Source organism: Aegilops tauschii, chromosome 7 (genome assembly GCF_002575655.3).
Source record: "Aegilops tauschii subsp. strangulata cultivar AL8/78 chromosome 7, Aet v6.0, whole genome shotgun sequence".
Taxonomy (NCBI): domain Eukaryota; kingdom Viridiplantae; phylum Streptophyta; class Magnoliopsida; order Poales; family Poaceae; genus Aegilops; species Aegilops tauschii.
The window spans coordinates 161,202,692-161,221,950 of NC_053041.3; the positions used below are offsets into that span (position 1 = coordinate 161,202,692).

The window sequence follows — 19,259 nt, forward strand, 5'->3', positions numbered from 1 at the left end:
AGACACTATTTCACCAGTTGGGATTGTTAGAGATGTTGAAGTCTTATGTGGGAAAGTTAAATATCCTGCTGATTTTCTTGTTCTTGGTTCCCCACAAGATAGCTTTTGTCCCATCATATTTGGTAGACCCTTCTTGAATACTGTTAATGCTAGGATAGATTGCGAAAAGGATGCTGTTACTATTGGTTTGGGGGATATGTCTCATGAGTTTAACTTTGCTAAATTTCATAGACAACCCCGTGACGAGGGATTGCCTAGTAAAGATGAAATTATTGGTCTTGCTTCTATTGCCGTGCCTCCTAATGACCCTTTAGAACAATATTTGCTAGACCACGAAAATGATATGTTTATGAATGAAAGAAGGGAAATAGATGAGGTATTCTTTAAACAGGGACCTATTTTGAAACACAACTTGCCTGTTGAAATACTAGGGGATCCCCCTCCACCCAAGGGTGATCCCGTGTTCGAGCTTAAACCATTACCCGATACTCTTAAATATGCTTATCTTGATGAAAAGAAGATATATCCTATTATTATTAGTGCTAACCTTTCAGAGCATGAAGAAAAGAAATTATTGAAAACTCTGAAGAAGCACTGTGCTGCTATTGGATATACTCTTGATGATCTTAAGGGCATTAGTCCCACTTTATGCCAGCACAAAATAAAATTGGAGAAGGACGCTAAACCAGTTGTTGATCACCAACGACGGTTAAATCCTAAGATGAAAGAAGTGGTAAGAAAAGAAATACTAAAGCTTCTGGAGGCAGGTATAATCTATCCCGTTGCTGATAGTCAGTGGGTAAGTCCTGTCCATTGTGTCCTTAAGAAGGGAGGTATTACTGTTGTTCCTAATGATAAAGATGAATTGATCCCACAAAGAATTATTACAGATTATAGAATGGTAATTTATTTCCGCAAATTAAATAAAGCTACTAAAAAGGATCACTACCCTTTACCTTTTATTGATCAAATGCTAGAAAGATTATCCAAACATACACATTTTTGCTTTCTAGATGGTTATTCCGGTTTCTCTCAAATACCTGTGTCAAAAGAGGATCAAGAAAAGACCACTTTTACTTGTCCTTTCGGTACCTTTGCTTATAGACGTATGCCTTTTGGTTTATGTAATGCACCTGCTACCTTTCAAAGATGCATGATGGCTATATTCTCTGATTTTTGTGAAAAGATTGTTGAGGTTTTCATGGATGATTTCTCTGTATATGGAACTTCTTTTGATGATTGCTTGAGCAACCTTGATCAAGTTTTGCAGAGATGTGAAGAAACTAACCTTGTCTTGAATTGGGAGAAGTGCCACTTTATGGTTAATGAAGGTATTGTCTTGGGACATAAAATTTCGGAAAGAGGTATTGAAGTTGACAAAGCTAAAGTTGATGCTATTGAAAAGATGTCGTGTCCCAAGGACATTAAAGGTATAAGAAGTTTCCTTGGTCATGCCGGTTTTTATAGGAGGTTCATTAAGGACTTCTCAAAAATTTCTAGGCCTCTGACTAATCTCTTACAAAAAGATATTCCTTTTGTCTTTGATGATGATTGTGTTGAAGCATTTGAAATACTTAAGAAAGCATTGATTTTTGCACCTATTGTTCAGCCACCTGATTGGAATTTACCCTTTGAAATTATGTGTGATGCTAGTGATTATGTTGTAGGTGCTGTTCTAGGGCAAAGAGTTGATAAGAAATTAAATGTTATTCAATATGCTAGTAAAACTCTAGACAGTGCCCAAAGAAATTATGCTACTACTGAAAAAGAATTTTTAGTTGTTGTATTTGCTTGTGATAAGTTCCGACCTTATATTGTTGATTCTAAAGTAACTGTTCACACTGATCATGCTGCTATTAAATACCTTATGGAAAAGAAAGATGCTAAGCCTAGACTTATTAGATGGGTTCTCTTGCTACAAGAATTTGACTTGCATATTATTGATAGAAAGGGAGCTGAGAACCCCGTTGTAGACAACTTGTCTAGGTTAGAGAATGTTCTTGATGACCCACTACCTATTGATGATAGCTTTCCTGATGAACAATTAGCTGTCATAAATGCTTCTCGCACTGCTCCATGGTATGCTGATTATGCTAATTAAATTGTTGCTAAATTTATACCACCTAGTTTCACATACCAGCAAAAGAAAAAGTTTTTCTATGATTTAATACATTACTTCTGGGATGACCCCACACCTTTATAAAGAAGGAGTAGATGGTGTTATTAGACGATGTATACCTGAGCATGAACAGGAACAGATCCTACGCAAGTGCCACTCCGAAGCTTATGGAGGACACCACGCTGGAGATAGAACTGCGCATAAGGTATTGCAATCCGGTTTTTATTGGCCTACTCTCTTCAAAGATGCCCGTAAGTTTGTCTTATCTTGTGATGAATGTCAAAGAATTTGTAATATTAGTAGACGCCAAGAAATGCCTATGAATTATTCATGTTATTGAACCATTTGATGTTTGGGGTTTTGATTACATGGGACCGTTTCCTTCCTTTAATGGGTATACACATATTTTAGTTGCTGTTGATTACATTACTAAGTGGGTAGAAGCTATTCCAACTAGTAGTGCTGATCATAACACCTCTATTAAGATGCTTAAAGAAGTTATTTTCCGAGGTTTGGAGTCCCTAGATATTTAATGACTGATGGTGGTTCACATTTTATTCATGGTGCTTTTCGTAAAATGCTTGCTAAGTATGATGTTAATCATAGAATTGCATCCCCATATCACCCATAGTCTAGTGGTCAAGTAGAATTGAGTAATAGAGAGCTCAAATTAATTTTGCAAAAGACTGTCAACAGATCTAGAAAGAATGTTGGTCCAAGAAACTTGATGATGCGTTATGGGCCTATAGAACTGCATATAAAAATCATATGGGTATGTCTCCGTGTAAAATGGTTTATGGAAAAGCATGTCATTTACCTCTCGAACTAGAACATAAGGCATATTGGGCCATTAAAGAGCTCAATTATGATTTCAAAGTTGCCGGTGAGAAGAGGCTATTTGACATTAGCTCACTTGATGAATGGAGAACCCAAGCTTATGAGAATGCCAAACTGTTTAAAGAAAAACTTAAAAGATGGCATGACAAAAGGATACAAAAGCGTGAGTTTAATGTAGGTGATTATGTGTTGCTATTCAACTCTCGTTTAAGATTTTTTGCAGGAAAACTTCTCTCTAAATGGGAAGGTCCTTACGTTATCGAGGAGGTCTATTGTTCCGGTGCCATAAAAATCAACAACTTCGAAGGCACAAATCCGAAGGTGGTGAACGGTCAAAGAATCAAACATTATATCTCACGTAATCCTATAAATGTTGAAACTAATGTTATTGAAACCGTAACCCCGGAGGAATACATAAGGGACACTTTCCAGAACGTTCCAGACTCCGAAAAGGAATAGGTATGTGGTACGGTAAGTAAACCGACTCCAAAACAGTTCTAGTGGCAATTTTTCTCCGTTTTGGAATATTTAAGAAAATAGGAAAATAAGAAGTAGTCCGGGAAGGACACGAGGCTTCCACGAGGGTGGAGGGCGCGCCCCCTGCCTCGTGGGCACCTCGTGTGCCCTCCGGACTCCGTTTTCTTGCACGATACTTCTTTTGGTCGGTAAAAATTCATTATATAATCTCCCGAAGGTTTTGACCACTGTACCACGCAAATATCCTTTGTTTTCGTTTCGAGCTGTTTTCTGCCAAGGTTGTCAAGGCCAGGCATCATGTCGTCCCCCTCCTCCAACAATGGTGACAATGATGCTTGGCTAATGAAGATAGAGCTGAAGAGAGAAGAACCCGGGAAGATCAACAAGGATGATGGGATCAAGAAGGCCATGGAGGACCAAGTTCCGACAGCAGAAGACATCCTTCAACTTGATCACAATCTTCTTACCCCAACTAAGATCGAAGCTTTCAAGATGATTGAGTTAGCTCATATACAAAACAAGTATCTCACACGTGAAAATATTTTGTTGAAGGAGCATATCATCGCACTCAAGGGCATTATCCGCAAATTGGAGGACCTCCTACGCTTGATGTGCGACTATCCATCATCACCTCCAGCTCCTTCACCATCAAAAGAGACATAATCATATGGGTATGGGCACTCCCCTTGGCAACTGCCAAGCTTGGGGGAGATGCCCCGGTATCGTATCACCATCACACTCCTATCTTTACCGTTTTTTCTTAGTTCGATCCTTTTGGTAATATCTTGATCTAGTAGAATAAAGTTTTAGTACGATTTAGTTTTGAGTTTTGCTTCATGATCCTTCTATGTAATCGAGTCCGTGAGCTATATATAATAAAGATTAGTTTTGAGTCAAGGGCTTGATTATCTTGCTATGATCGTGAGGGATTTAAAGATAAAGAAAGAATAAAAAGAAGTAAAGAGATCATATTGATCTTATGGAGAGTAATGACTTCACATATAAAGGGTATGATGAATGAAAGTTGTTGAAAGTTGACAAACATAGTTTTGGTCATCGTTGCAATTAATAGGAAGTAATAAAGAAAGAGAGGTTTTCACATATAAATATACTATCTTGGACATCTTTTATGATTGTGAGCACTCATTAAAATATGACATGCTAAAGAGTTGATGTTGGACAAGGAAGACAACATAATGGGTTATGTTTTCTTATACCCGAAATAAAGTATATTGTCATTGATCATCCAACATGTTGAGCTTGCCTTTCCCCCTCATGCTAGCCAAATTCTTTTCACCGAGTAGAGATACTACTTGTGCTTCCTAATACCCTTAAACCCAGTTTTGCCATGAGAGTCCACCATATATACCTATGGATTGAGTAAGATCCTTCAAGTAAGTTGTCATGTTGTATTGCAATAAAAATTGCTCTCTAAATATGTATGATTTATTAGTGTGGAGAAAATAAGCTTTATACGATCTTGTGATGTGGAAGAAATAAAAGCGACAGACTGCATAATAAAGGTCCATTTCACAAGTGGCAATATAAAGTGACGTTCTTTTGCATTAAGATTTCGTGCATCCAACCATAAAAGCACATGACAACCTCTGCTTCCCTCTGTGAAGGGCCTATCTTTTATTCTTGTCTCTTACCTTATGCAAGAGTCATGGTGATCTTCACCTTTCCTTTTTACATTTTATCCTTTGGCAAGCACCTTGTGTTGGAAAGATCCTGATATATATATCCAATTGGATGTAAGTTAGCATGAATTATTATTGTTGACATTACCCTTGAGGTAAAAGGTTGGTAGGCAACAGTATAAGCCCCTATCTTTCTCTGTGTCCGATTAAAACTCCATACCCATAAGTATTGCGTGAGTGTTAGCAATTGTGAAAGACTAAATGATAGTTGAGTATGTGGACTTGCTAAAAAGCTCTTATATTGACTCTTTCCGATGTTATGATAAATTGCAATTGCTTCAATGACTGAGATTATAGTTTGTTGGTTCTCAATGAAGTTTCTGATTCATACTTGACATTGTGAATAGATTATTACTTGAGCATAAGAAATCATATGACAATATATATATATGTTGCTGTTATAAGAATGATCATGATGCCCTCATGTCCGTATTTTATTTTATCGACACCTCTATCTCTAAACATGGGGACATATTTATTGTTATCGGCTTCCGCTTGAGGACAAGCGAGGTCTAAGCTTGGGGGAGTTGATACGTCCATTTTGCATCATGCTTTTATATCAATATTTATTGCATTATGGGTTGTTATTACACATTATGTCACAATACTTATGCCTATTCTCTCTCTTATTTTACAAGGTTTACATGAAGAGGGAAAATGCCGGCAGCTGGAAATCTGGGCTGGAAAAGGAGAAAATATTACAGACCTATTCTGCACAGCTCCAAAAGTCCTGAAACTTCACGAAAGTTATTTTTGGAATTAATAAAAAATGCTGGCGAAAGAATCCACTAGAGGGGGCCCACACCCTGGCCACGAGGGTGGGGGGTGCGCCCCCTTGTCTCGTGGGCCCCCTGGCAGGCCTCCGGTGCCCATCTTCTGCTATATGAAGTCTTTTACCCTGGAAAAAATCATAAGCAAGCTTTCGGGAAGAAACTCCGCCGCCACGAGGCGGAACCTTGGCGGAACCAATCTAGGGCTCCGGCAGAGCTGTTCTACCGGGGAAACTTCCCTCCGGGAGGGGGAAATCATCGCCATCGTCATCACCAACGATCCTCTCATCGGGAGGGGGTCAATATCCATCAACATCTTCACCAGCACCATCTCCTCTCAAACCCCAGTTCATCTCTTGTATCCAATCTTTGTCCCAAAGCCTTAGATTGGTACCTGTGGGTTGCTACTAGTGTTGATTACTCCTTGTAGTTGATGCTAGTTGGTTTATTTGGTGGAAGATCATATGTTCAGATCCTTTATGCATATTAATACTCCTCTGATTATGAACATGAATATGATTTGTGAGTAGTTACGTTTGTTCCTGAGGACATGGGAGAAGTCTTGCTATAAGTAGTCATGTGAATTTGGTATTCGTTCGATATTTTGATGAGATGTATGTTGTCTTTCCTCTAGTGGTGTTATGTGAACGTCGACTACATGACACTTCACCATTGTTTTGGCCTAGAGGAAGGCATTGGGAACTAATAAGTAGATGATGGGTTGCTAGAGTGACAGAAGCTTAAACCCTAGTTTATGAGTTGCTTCGTAAGGGGCTGATTTGGATCCATATGTTTCATGCTATGGTTAGGTTTACCTTAATACTTCTTTTGTAGTTGCGGATGCTTGCAATAGGGGTTAATCATAAGTGGGATGCTTGTCTAAGAAAGGACAGCACCCAAGCACTGGTCCACCCACATACCAAATTATCAAAGTAACGAACGCGAATCATATGAGCGTGATGAAAACTAGCTTGACAATAATTCCCATGTGTCATGGGGAGCGCTTTTCTCTATATAAGAGTTTGTCCAGGCTTGTCCTTTGCTACAAAAACGATTGGGCCATCTTGCTGCACCTTATTTACTTTCATTACTTGTTACCCGTTACAAATTACCTTATCACAAAACTATCTGTTACCGATAATTTCAGTGCTTGCAAAGAATACCTTACTGAAAACCGCTTATCATTTCCTTCTGCTCCTCGTTGGGTTTGACACTCTTACTTATCGAAAGGACTACGATAGATCCCCTATACTTGTGGGTCATCAGTAGCCGACGCTTCGGATAACTCTTTGCTGGGCGTTGAAGGCCATACTCTTCGGCCGCTAGGTCCTGGGTCCATCTGTCGTTGAGTGTATCCTGTTTGGCTTGGAGCTGTTGTTGCTTCTTTTTTAGGCTTCTCGCAGTGGCGATTAGTTGGCGCTTAAAGCGCTCCTGCTCAAGTGGTTCCTCTGGCACGATGAAGTCTTCGTCGCCGAGGCTCACATCATCCTCGGAGAGTGGTAGATAATTACTATCCTCCGAGTCATCGTTCCCGACCGGATCGTCGGGGTTAACTTGCCCCTCCTCCCAATCATCCTGTTCGGATGTTGGTTCGACGGGGGCTTCGGGGTCTTCAGCATTCTCCGGAGTGTTACTATCTCCGGTGTCGGTATTACTGTCTTTTTCGCGACGCGGTTTTGAACGCGCCGGTGACGTCGACGCTTTGGTGGTGCCTTGACAGGCTCGTCCTCGACTGGATCCTTCCTTCCGTCACCATCATCTTCTTTGGGTGTGTCCACCATATACACGTCATATGTGGAGGTGGCCGTCCAATGTCCAGTAAACGACGAGTCTTGGCCTTGTTCGTCTTCGGCATCGTCGTTCATATCGTCGATGTCTTCGGATGCGTAGTCCAGTATGTTGGTTAAGTCCTCGACAGTGGCTATGAAGTGGGTGGTGGGTGGGACGTAAAATTCCCCGCTTTCAGCCCCTAGTCCGGGTTGAGCGTAGTTCAGAGGTGATTCCTCTGTAATGGCGAGGGATCGCATTAGTTCCAGGGCCTCGTTCAAAAGCAAGGTTTGGACGGGGAAGCGAGAGTCCATGGAGCTAGGCGGGGCAGGAGCCTCCTGGCTATGCTCACTTGACGTGGACCTCGAGAGTTCGGAGCGGGTGTCCGGGGGCGAGTCCGGCCTTTCAATGACAAGGGGAGCCCGGTTTGACTCCGGGCTTGCCGATGACGCAGTCCCTCCGGATCTTCGGCAGCGAGCTCCATAATTGCAGAGAGTCCGGCGGGCTCTAAACTCCCATCTTCGGACCCGGTAGTCTGCTCTGGATCTAAGGCCAGAGCGGTGGTTGGGGCCGCGAACCCTTCGAAGATCAAGTCTCCTCGGATATCAGCGACATAGTTCAAATTTCCAAAAATGATTTGATGACCAGGGGCGTAGCTGTCGATCTGTTCAAGGTGGCCAATCGAGTAGGCATGTAGCGCGAAGCCACCGAACACGAAAATTTGTCCGGGGAGAAAAGTCTTCCTCGAAATAGCATCGTTCTAGATGATCAAACGAGCCATCGAACCTTCTGTTGACGGCACAATGGGACTCTTAATGAAAGCACCAATGTCGGTGTCAAACCCGGACGATCTCGGGTAGGGGGTCCCGAACTATGCGTCTGTGGATCGAAGGTAACAGGAGGCAGGGGACACGATGTTTACCCAGGTTCGGGTCCTCTTATTGGAGGTAATACCCTACTTCCTGCTTGATTGACTTTGATGAGTATAGGGGTTACAAGAGTTGATCTACCTCGAGATCGTAATGGCTAAACCCTAGATGTCTAGCCTGTATGATATGATTGCCTCTACGGACTAAACCCTCCGACTTATATAGACACCGGAGGGGCCTAGGGTTGTACAAAGTCGGTTTACAGAGAAAGGAAACTACACATCCGAACGCCAAGCTTGCCATCCACGCAAAGGAGAGTCCCATCCGGACACGGGGGAAGGCCTTCTATCTTGTATCTTCACGGCCCACCAGTCCAGCCCATGTCACATAGCCCGGACGCCCGGGGACTCCCTAATCCAGGACTCCCTCAACTATGACCTTCCCCCACCCCGCCGGCGCCATGCCGCCCCATCCCGCCACGTCAAGTTTGCCCTACCTCAACTGGTCGCCGCCGCAGGAAACGGTGCGTCGTCGACGAAGAAGTAGGCGGCGGCCAAACCCTGCAGTGGCGGCGTGCAACCCCGCCACGGCTCCATCTCGGGCAGCGAAGAAGACGAAGGCGGCCGCGACTGCTTCAACCGATTCGATGTCGTCGGTGGCCGCGACAACTGTCGTGGAACATGGGCCGCCTCCTCCTCCGCCACTGCAAGCCACGCCGCCGCCCATGGAGTAAGACTCGGCCATGCCCGTGGCCACCGCTTCCAACGTGATTGATGAAATGTCGCAAAGTTTTAAAAATCTCTTTATTTTTATTTCCTATACAAATAGAATGTGAGATTGCGTGTACACCCATTTGTAGTCTTTATGATGAAGCATTCATGTGCATAAAAAATGTCACAACGAAGATTATTTATGCATCACAAGAATATGATACTCAATTTGATGATGATAATCTTGACATGGACGACGAGGGCTTTGTTGAAGGAAGAATCACAAATTATACCAACGCCGAAGTTGTGTTGATTTGTATCGCATGTAAGCGAATCTCTCTTGATGCATCCACGGGGACTGACCAAGCCGCCACCACCTATTGGGACTGCATCAAAGAATTCTTCGATGAGCGCAACACTAGTGGCCACTTTCGACCGAGGGATTCTATTCGTCAACGTTGGGGCACCATAAACGGCGAATGCTAAAAGTGGGCGGGTATATTGGCCAATGTTGATCGCATGAACCCTAGTGGTTGCAGTGATAGTGACATGGTAATTGCTTGTTACCTTTGTGTACTTTGTTGCTTGGATGTTCCTAATTTGATGATGGTACTTTTGTTGTTTTGTTGAAGAAAACGATTGTGCAAGGTTTTTTTTTTGAGAAAGAAGCAAGAACGGAGAGAAGAGAAAAAAGAAAGAAAAAGCCTTCATTTTTCATCATTGCTACAAAGAGCTCAAGAATGAGGAGAAGTGGAAGAATCGACAAGTTTTTTATGCTACGAAGAAGTAAAGTTTGGTTGTCGATCATGAGGATGATGGTGGTGGTGGCGAGGAGGAGAGAAGGCGCCCCACTCCTCACTAGGCGACCAAATAATATAGGGCGGATGGAAGTACAAAAGTAAACAATTCAAAGGCTGGAGACAATGATCTTAAAGAAGGATTTGACGTCATTGTCATTGTGAGGAAAGAGTATGCCGAAGAAAAAAAATGTTGAAGTTAAAACAAATGGAGGAGAGGGGGAAGCCGAGTGGCTGAGGGCGGTGACCAACGAGAGAAAGGTTGAACTAGAGGAGAGAAAGGTGGCGGCCGAAGAGCTCAAGATGATGGAGGAGAAGGCACTCAAGTTTATGTTCATGGACACAAATAACCTCCTCGACCCCAAAGCAAAGACGTATGTCGAGCTTTGTCGTGATGAAACGATCATGAAGAAGCAAATGCATGAAAAACATGATGATAGAAGGAATGAGAGGTGCCATGGATGAAATGGGGGGAGGAATGAGAAGTGCCAATGGGCGGTGGAATGAGAGGAGGAATGGAAGGTGCCATGAGCGGTGGAATGGGCGGCTACATAAACATGATGGGAGATGCCATAAACGGTGTCTTTGATGACAACATGGGAGATGGCTTCGATGGCAAAGGGTGGCTTCGGTGGTAGTACGAGAGATGGGTTCGGTGACGACACAGCGGGGGTGGCTTCGGTGCCAACACTAGTGTTATTGGAGGTGCTTCCCTGAGAAGATACTTCGGCGGCAGCACACCCATGTTCGAATTGAGAAGCACGCGCGTGGCTACCACTACCAGGTAGGCCTAGCTGCCCCGGCTCGTCTAGTCGTGGTCCGGACGATCCCTTCGCACCACGATCTGAAGCGAACCATCTCCTCTTCGAGTCAACTTCGACTCTGACCTTCCCAGGCTCCAGTCCAACCCAGCCAGCCAGGCTCGCTCCCCACATCGCGCCCCTGCTTCCCACCACCGTCCAGATCCGCCCCCTGCTGCCAGCCATGGCCGACCCAGGAGGCTCGCAGCGCACGGCCCTGCTCGCCGCGGCGTCCCTCTTCCCCGTGCCCGACGGCGCGACCTTCTCCTACGGGACGGCGGGGTTCCGCGCCGACGGGAGCACCATGGCCCCCGCGGTGTGCCGCGCCGGGATCGTGGCGGCGCTGCGCTCGGTGAAGCTGGGCGGCGCTGCTGTCGGGCTGGTCATCACGGCCTCGCACAACCCCGTCGGCGACAACGGCGTCAAGATCGTGGACGCCGACGGCGGCATGATGTCGCAGGCCTGGGAGCCCTTCTCCGACGCGCTCGCCAATGCCCCCACCCCCGACGCCCTCCTGCAGGTAGCAGAAAGATCAATTCAGCTAAATTCTATACTGGTTCTTCCTGCTCGTACATACTTGCTGTATCTCTTAAGTTGATTTGATAATGCCTCAGTTTGCTGTTGAATAAAAATTAGGTTAGTGATGCTAATTGTAGTACTGTACTAATGCTGTTCCAAAGCCAAACCAGGATGCCTTGGTTTTATCATTGAATTGGACTAGTGGGATGCTTAAGATGTTCACTTTGTTAACTTATAAACTACTCGTAATTCCTACCAACTTTCTCGTTCGTTCTCAGTTTGCCTTGGTCGTTGTTCATATGCAGCTGGTGCTTCAGTTTGCGAAGGATGAGGGGATCACACTTGGTGGAGCTCACTCGGCACAAGTGCTGCTGGCAAGAGACACGAGGCCTACTGGAGAGTACCTCCTTGACGTTGCAACCAAAGTATGGATGGCATTAACACCCTCTGTTATGTTTTAGTATAGTACTGACATATCTATTGGCTGAGTTGATCTGATTACTTATCTGAAACACTTTTGTGAATGAAGGGTATAAGCGCAATAGTAGGTTCAGTTGCACTTGACATGGGGATCCTGACAACTCCGCAGCTACACTGGATGGTTCGGAACAAAAACAGAGGCTTGAAAGCCTCTGAAGCAGATTATTTTACACAAATCACTGAGTCATTCAGGTCGTTTGTCATTCCTGCACGTGTAATCAGTCATGGAGAACACTGCATTATTTGCTGAACAATTGCATTGATTGGCACAACAGGCATTTGTTGGAATTAACCCCTGATGATAAAGGCATCGATGAACTAAATGAGAAACTAATTGTGGATGGTGCAAATGGTATTGGTGGGTTGAAGTTGGAACAAATAAAGCCAAATCTGGCCAGATTAGACATTCTTGTGAGAAATTCAGGAAAAGAAGGAGAAGGAATACTTAATGAGAGATGTGGTGCTGACTTTGTTCAAAAGGAGAAGGTTCTTCCTCTTGGATTTGGCCCTAATGATGTTGGTGTCAGGTGAGTCTTGGTTACTGTTTATATTTGCTGCGTTATGTTCACATTGATAGATACTTATGTGGGCATTCTGATATAACATTCAGGTGTGCAAGTTTCGATGGTGATGCAGATAGACTTGTCTATTTTCATGTTACATCGCCTAGCAAGACTAGTGTTGATCTTGTCGATGGCGATAAGATATTATCACTATTTGTCCTCTTTATCAGAGAACAGTTGGATATTATCAATGGAAAAGACAATAAAGGATTATTGCCTACAAGGTTTGGTGTAGTTCAAACTGCTTATGCCAATGGGGCATCAACAGAATTTCTTAAAAATCTTGGTCTTGAAGTTGTCTTCACTTCAACAGGAGTGAAATATCTCCACAAGAAAGCTCTAGAATATGATATTGGTGTCTACTTTGAGGCCAATGGACATGGGACAGTGCTATTCAATGATGACTTTGTCTCACGACTAGAGTCTTTGACTGCTAGGCTTTCTGAAGCTGCAGGTGAGCTGTTCATGGCTTGTGCAAAAGCTTTTTGTTCCTTTTTTTAGTTCCTGTGCTGTTTTTCTTGTGTTGATCTAAATGCTTTTCCCCATAACTCTTTCCTCAGGTTCCCCACAGAAACAAGCTGCCTTGAGATTGTTAGCAACAAGTCAATTAATTAATCAAGCAGTGGGTGATGCTATAAGTGGGATGCTTTTGGTGGAGGCTGTGTTACAGCATAAGAGATGGTCATTCCAGAATTGGTGTGACCTATATACTGATCTACCAAGTAAACAACTTAAGGTAAGTTGTTATTTTAGTAATGCACTATTTGTTTAACTTCTTGGTCAAGCTTCTTACGGCTATTTTGTCTCCATAATAATGTGACTGTTGTTCAGGTTAAAGTGAAAGATCGAACTGCTATTGTTACAACCGATGCAGAACGAAAAGTTTGCCAACCATCTGGCTTGCAAGAATTGATAGATAAGGAAGTCGGTGAGTAATATCTTAATTGTGACATTTTTGTTATATCTAAAATCTAAACATGGATGAATGAAAATGTACTAAAAACTATGCATTCTATTGCAGTTAATTACTCTCACGGGCGATGCTTTGTCCGGCCATCTGGAACTGAGGATGTGGTAAGAGTATACGCAGAGGCATCTACCGTGGAAGCAGCGGAAAGCCTTGCAAAATCTGTAGCACGGCATGTTGAGCGCATTCTTGGGTTTTGCTAGTTGGGTTCTTCTTTTATCTTTCATCTGTTTCTGAAACGTGTAATTTTCAACTTTAGCTAATTCACCTACGTTTTGAAGAATGTAGACATATATTTTGTTTCTGTGCAAAATTGCTGATTTCTTTTTTATTGTACAAGTGTATGTAGAGGCATTACTTCAAGGTCGATGGTTTGTTACTCGCCGAAACTGGCGTCCCCATTTTTAAAACACATGAATCATGGAATTGAATATTCTTAAGCAAGTGGACCGAACTGATTCCTTTTATCTTGTGATTGATGTGTTTCAGAAAGTTTGAAATGAATGGATTGGAGAAAATTCAACTGAAAGGTATTCAAGTAGGGGAACATGCAGTTATATAATGCTGAAAAATGCGTTAGATTATCAGGACATGATTCTCGGTAACACGTCAGTGTCAAGAATGCATGCAGTCAAAATCTCAAAGTACCATTTTTTGCTGTGCTGCGTAGAAACGTATGGCTATGTAACACACCAGGCAAGAACAATAACTTCACAAGCCTCATCAGTGTGTCGTGTATCTCACACTGACACAAATTTTGGAGTAGCTACCCAATGCAAAGATGTAGAGAACTAGTGATCCTTTCGCATGAGGATTCAATCGAAAGTAAACTTAATGACTTAGAAATAAACCTCCTGTTGTTGCTTTAACTGACAGTCTCACTCGGCATCAGCAACAGTGGCCTGAAGCACACAGCCACACAACCTACAGGTAGTGTAGTCTGCTTACCAGGCACCAAGCTGCAAATTTGAAAGACCATCACAAGTGCAGCACAGCGAGCAACGAATACCACCACAATTCATAGTTTGCATAAAAAAGCGAGTCCACTTCTCCACAGAAACTATAAGATTAGCTGTCCTCCCTCGCCGGCATCACCATGAACGGGTCCTCGAAGGAGAAATCTGCCCCGACTCTGAGGCTCCAAGCATCGCCTCCTTCAGGACGGCTACTCCAGATGATGCACTTTTCGCAAGATTTACTCGCCAGGTTTCTAGCGCTGTATTGCGCCTTGACAAGCGCCTCGTCCGTCGAGAACCGTGTGAAGCTTGGATTGGCCATGAAAATAGCTACCTTGTCCAGCGCCCGTGCACTCTGGAAGACGAACTCTAGGAAGCCAACCTCACCTCGGTCCCCTTTGAACTCCCGGAAAGTCAGCATGTTGATGCACGAGAGGAGGTTTTGTTTGGGATCAGACTCCTCCCAGAACTTGACGGTGAGGTGGTTACCAGTGGGCTGATCACATTTTGCGCTCTGCAAAAAATAGATTAAATCAGTCAACAGCTGGGAAAGCTAGGCTGACATGGCAAACGAACCAAACCTCAAATTAATTATGTTGTTGAAGAAATGAAAAATCAATACTGCCATGCATTAAACTAGCACCAATCAGCCTACTGGAACCAAAAAAAAATAAACTGTGTCGGTGTTGTCACTACATATGCAGCCTCTCTCATCTATAACAAATTAAAAAGTGGGGCATCAGATTTCAGTTTACTGTGGAGGTCCTAAACAGCTGAACGGTTTACCAGAAATATTCTTCAACACAAACTTCCAAATGTGAGCCATGAATACCAGTTAATACACTGGTATGGGAGGTACAACCAGAACTTCCCCTATTTATTATTACTTAATTGAAGACAAATACTGCAAACTGTATGAAGTATGAACACAATGAAAAAAAACTAGAGCAAGAAAATCCAGAAATAGCAGAACATGAAGAAGCAGAGCAATATAAATCAAAATAATAGCATTATAAACTGTGGCACAACAAAACTTTGGTAAAAAAATGTCTTAACAAATCTAGTCTATGTTCATAGAGAACACCTGATGTCTGAGAATAAATAGCAATGATTGGCTTTTTTTAGCTATACTGGTCAAGTATGCCGATTGTATTGATGATATTATCATCATCTTATTCTGTTATTCACGGATAAATTACTTAGCACGCATAAGTATACATGTCCCACCTTTCACAGTAGAAGAAAATAAGAAGACCATAATAAACTCTAATGAGACTTGGCAGACCTATGCAAATAAGTGAGAACACCACAAGCAACAAAATCTGCTGCAAGATGGGAAAAAACCTTCAAGTGCCGTGTAGAGGAAATTACTAACATTGTAAGCAAGGCAAGAATAAGCTGAGATAAATTGGTCCGTACGTAGTTTCCATTAGCTGTCTGGAACTGGAAAGAGAAGGTTGGAAAAGGCAATTGTACTATTATTAATCTTGTTGTTCAGGAAACAACTTTCAAGAGGGGGTATCCTTAGAAACATGGTTAGTGTTGAGTAGACTTGTGTTGACTGTCGTTTCCATTAGCTAAGACTCAGCATGTACACCACATGTAGAGCTAGCTGCTCAACACTAAGGAGCTGTTCGGGAAACCTCCAGCTCCACCAAATCCAAGGATCCACGGAGTACCTGTTCCCCCGCTCCATAAATTTGAACTGCGGCTCCGGCTGCTCCGGGAGCGGAGTCACGGAGCGGGAGGGACTCCGAACAGGCCCTAAATACTGCAGATTATGATGGTCCGTAACGAAATGTTGGATCAGATTTGTAGGACATGTGACAACTAGGACCCTCAATGACAACTCTATACTTCAACGGATGAAAGTAGCAGAATGTACTAATTACTAAATAGCCTAGTAGTGCAAAGAAAAAGAAAAACATGGACAGCAAATTAAGATATTTGTGAGGCTGCAAACTTCAGTCCGCAATGGATGACTTTAGTCTTAACAACATTTTATCAGATATGATCTTCAATACGAATTTCTGGATGTGAGCTACAATAGCCTCTTTCTATAATAAATTACTAGGGGATAAATTCCTGAGATCCTGATATGGTTAAACTAGTGTAGTAGCATCAATGCAGCGATTATGGTAGTACTAATACTGGAAAGCCTCAGGAAACTGTCTACTTTGATGTGCTAGTTTACTATGTGTAACTTTCAAAAGTCTGAAATAAGTATTCATCTGTTACAGTAGCTCGTATGAACACAGTGAGAACACTAGAACAAGAAAATTTGGACATACGTAAAGAAGCAAAGCACCAAAAATCAAGGTATCAGAATAATAATCATTGTGCCACAAAAGAAAACACTTACCAAGTACTGTATCAACAACTGATCAGCATGAAACGCTTAATAATTTTATCTGTATAGTATAGTCTACGAATGTAGATGGTGGCTGAGAATAAATAGCAAGGCATGGAATTTAACCTATAAGTGCTCACATAAATATGAAACAAAAGAAAAAAGATCAAATAAAGAGCTATCATGATGACTGACTTGAAATATGCAATCAATCATAATATGCAGTATCTCTGCAACCACATATAAAGAGCTATCAGCCTATCACAACCAGCAACAACAGGCGAGAAATCCATGCAAATGTAAGCAGAATATGGATTAGTGACAAATACCATGATATGCAGTCTCTCGGCGTTGGGAAAGCATTTGAGGAAGGTGGGCACCATCTTAACGTCATTGCGAACCCCGAAACACACATTCAAACTAAGAATCTTCACGCTTGTGAGCAAGGCACTTTCGCTCGCCTTTATTCCGGGCTGAAATTCGCCGAATTCGAGCAGAACATCACACAACTGAGTCATCACATAATTATATTTGCTGACTGAACAAATGGAGAAGGGAGATGTACCATGATGACAGTGCCTTGGACCTCTAGGATCTGTCCTGGCTCTAAATATCCAAACGCGTGCAGCTTGGGGGCATCGACAATCCTGAGTCTGGTGCACAAGCCACCAGCGGGTTTGCAAGGCGATGACAGGATGAACCGCTCGAGGCATGGAGTCTTCACCACGGCGATGTCCTCCAGAACAGAGCCGCAGATTTGCACGCACCGCAGGCTCTGGCTGAACGAGACGTAGACGCAACCCACCCTTCATGCATCCCACGATGTTGAGGGTCTCCAGGACGGGGCTCCTGGCGACGAGGGAGTCGACGACGCCGTGCTCCATTTCGACGAAATAGAGGCCGAGCTCGCGGAGGCGGGGAAAGGAGGCGCCACGCAGGGCGGCCGTGCCCGGCAACTTCCAGACGCCGACGTAGAGGCGGGTGAGGGTGGTGATGGTGAAGAGCGTGGCGGGGAGGGGCACCCCTAGCGGCCACGGGTGGTTCACGAGGAGGAGGTCCTGGACGCCCTTGGCGGCGAGGAGCTGGAGCCAGCGCGCGAGCTGGGCGCGGTACCCGTCCATCTGGCTGCAGATGAGGTGGACGCAGCTGAAGGGGCCCGGGTGCGCTTCGAGGATGCGGGAGACGGCGGCGGTGACGGCCGGCGAGTTGGCCGGCGTGGGGCGGAAGGCCTGGGCTTTGGGGAGGAGGTGGATGTCGACGAGGACGAGGGGCGTGGAACGCCAGAGCGCGCGCCAGCGGGAGGAGAGCACGGCGGTGCGCGCGGCGTCCTTGACGGGGAGGCGGGCGACGATGTCGCGCAGGATCTCGGGGGGGAGGCGGCTGATGCGGTCGGCGCCGCGGGCGGCGGCGAGGGCGGTGAGCCGCGCGCCGTTGTAGAGGGGGTAGTCGGGGAGGTTGTGGTAGATGTACGCTAGCATCAGCTTTGCGCATCGTTCCCTCTCGTGCGGGTCGGCCGCCATCGCTGTGTCGACGTTGTTGAATGGTGCCTGCAGGTGCTCGGCCATGGCCGACGGCGGCGCCGGTGAGGGTGAGGGTTTGTGGATTTGGGGCTTCTGGAAGAGTGGCTGTCGGCTGTAGATGCGAATGGTCGGCCGTCGGCTTTTTTTGTTTTTTGAGACAGGGCCGGCCGTCGGCTGTGTGACTGTGACTGCGGTGGCAAATTTGACAATTTTGACCTATAATCGAAATCAAATCACAGAATGAATTGGGTGCGAAACTATTTCACACCCCTGACCCTTTTGTGTAGCGCCCGCCACGCCGGCGCCACACCCTACGGTGCAGCGCCTAGCTCCGGGGCGTTGCACCACTGTCCACCGTGGCAGCCCACGGGCCCGCACCCAGCAGTGCAACGCCTCCGAGCTAGGCGCCGCACCTGTAATGTGCAGTGCCTAGCCGCTAGGCGCTGCACTGTGACTTATCCAGCCACTTGGCTGGCCCCCCTCCCCCACCCCCCCAACCACACACTCTCTCACTCTCTCCCCGAGCTTTTCCCCCTCTCCCACTCTCACCCCCTCTCAAATCTTCTTCCAAATCTTGCAAATTTGAAGAATTTGTCCGTGGATTTCGAAGTCAAACCCTCCCTCAAGGTAATAATGTCCGATCCCCTTTTTTTGATCGAAGTAAAGTTCTCCCATTGCTCATTTGTTGGTAGTTTGGGGAAACCCTAGTTTTGTTTGGATCTAGAGATTTGCATGGAGATGTGAGATGTTTGTTTGCCAATATCTATGATTAGGCTTTGTTAGTATGCTAGGGTTATTCTTATGGGTGTTCTTATGTTGGTGCTAGGGTTAGGTTTAGGGCTAGGGATATGGTTAGGGTTATGGTTATGGTTAGGGTTAGGGTTATGGTTAGGGTTAGGGATGTTGTTTCATATATATATTAGGGTTTGTATTCGGTGTTAATCCATGGATTAGTACTCATGGAAGCAATGTTACCTTGTGTTCATTGCTTATAGGGATGGGAAGAACATGTGTGTTTGTTCATCATGGGGACAAAGACGCCTTTTTGAAAGGCAATA

The 19,259-nt window shown here is 44.5% G+C and overlaps 1 protein-coding gene and 1 pseudogene across 1 annotated transcript; one reads left to right on the forward strand and one right to left on the reverse strand.

The window, feature by feature from the left end:
- The first annotated feature begins 10,858 nt into the window (after positions 1–10,858).
- On the forward strand, positions 10,859–13,706 carry LOC109751546 (phosphoacetylglucosamine mutase). The gene is made up of 8 exons (XM_020310428.4): positions 10,859–11,366; positions 11,671–11,790; positions 11,895–12,037; positions 12,121–12,372; positions 12,456–12,862; positions 12,969–13,144; positions 13,240–13,336; positions 13,430–13,706. Exons 1-8 carry the CDS (start codon positions 11,031–11,033, stop codon positions 13,576–13,578), a joined length of 1,680 nt encoding a protein of 559 aa, XP_020166017.1. The 5' UTR covers positions 10,859–11,030; the 3' UTR covers positions 13,579–13,706.
- Positions 13,707–14,189: 483 nt separating this feature from the next.
- On the reverse strand, positions 14,190–18,355 carry LOC109751548 (F-box/LRR-repeat protein At3g26922-like; annotated as a pseudogene).
- Positions 18,356–19,259: the final 904 nt, after the last annotated feature.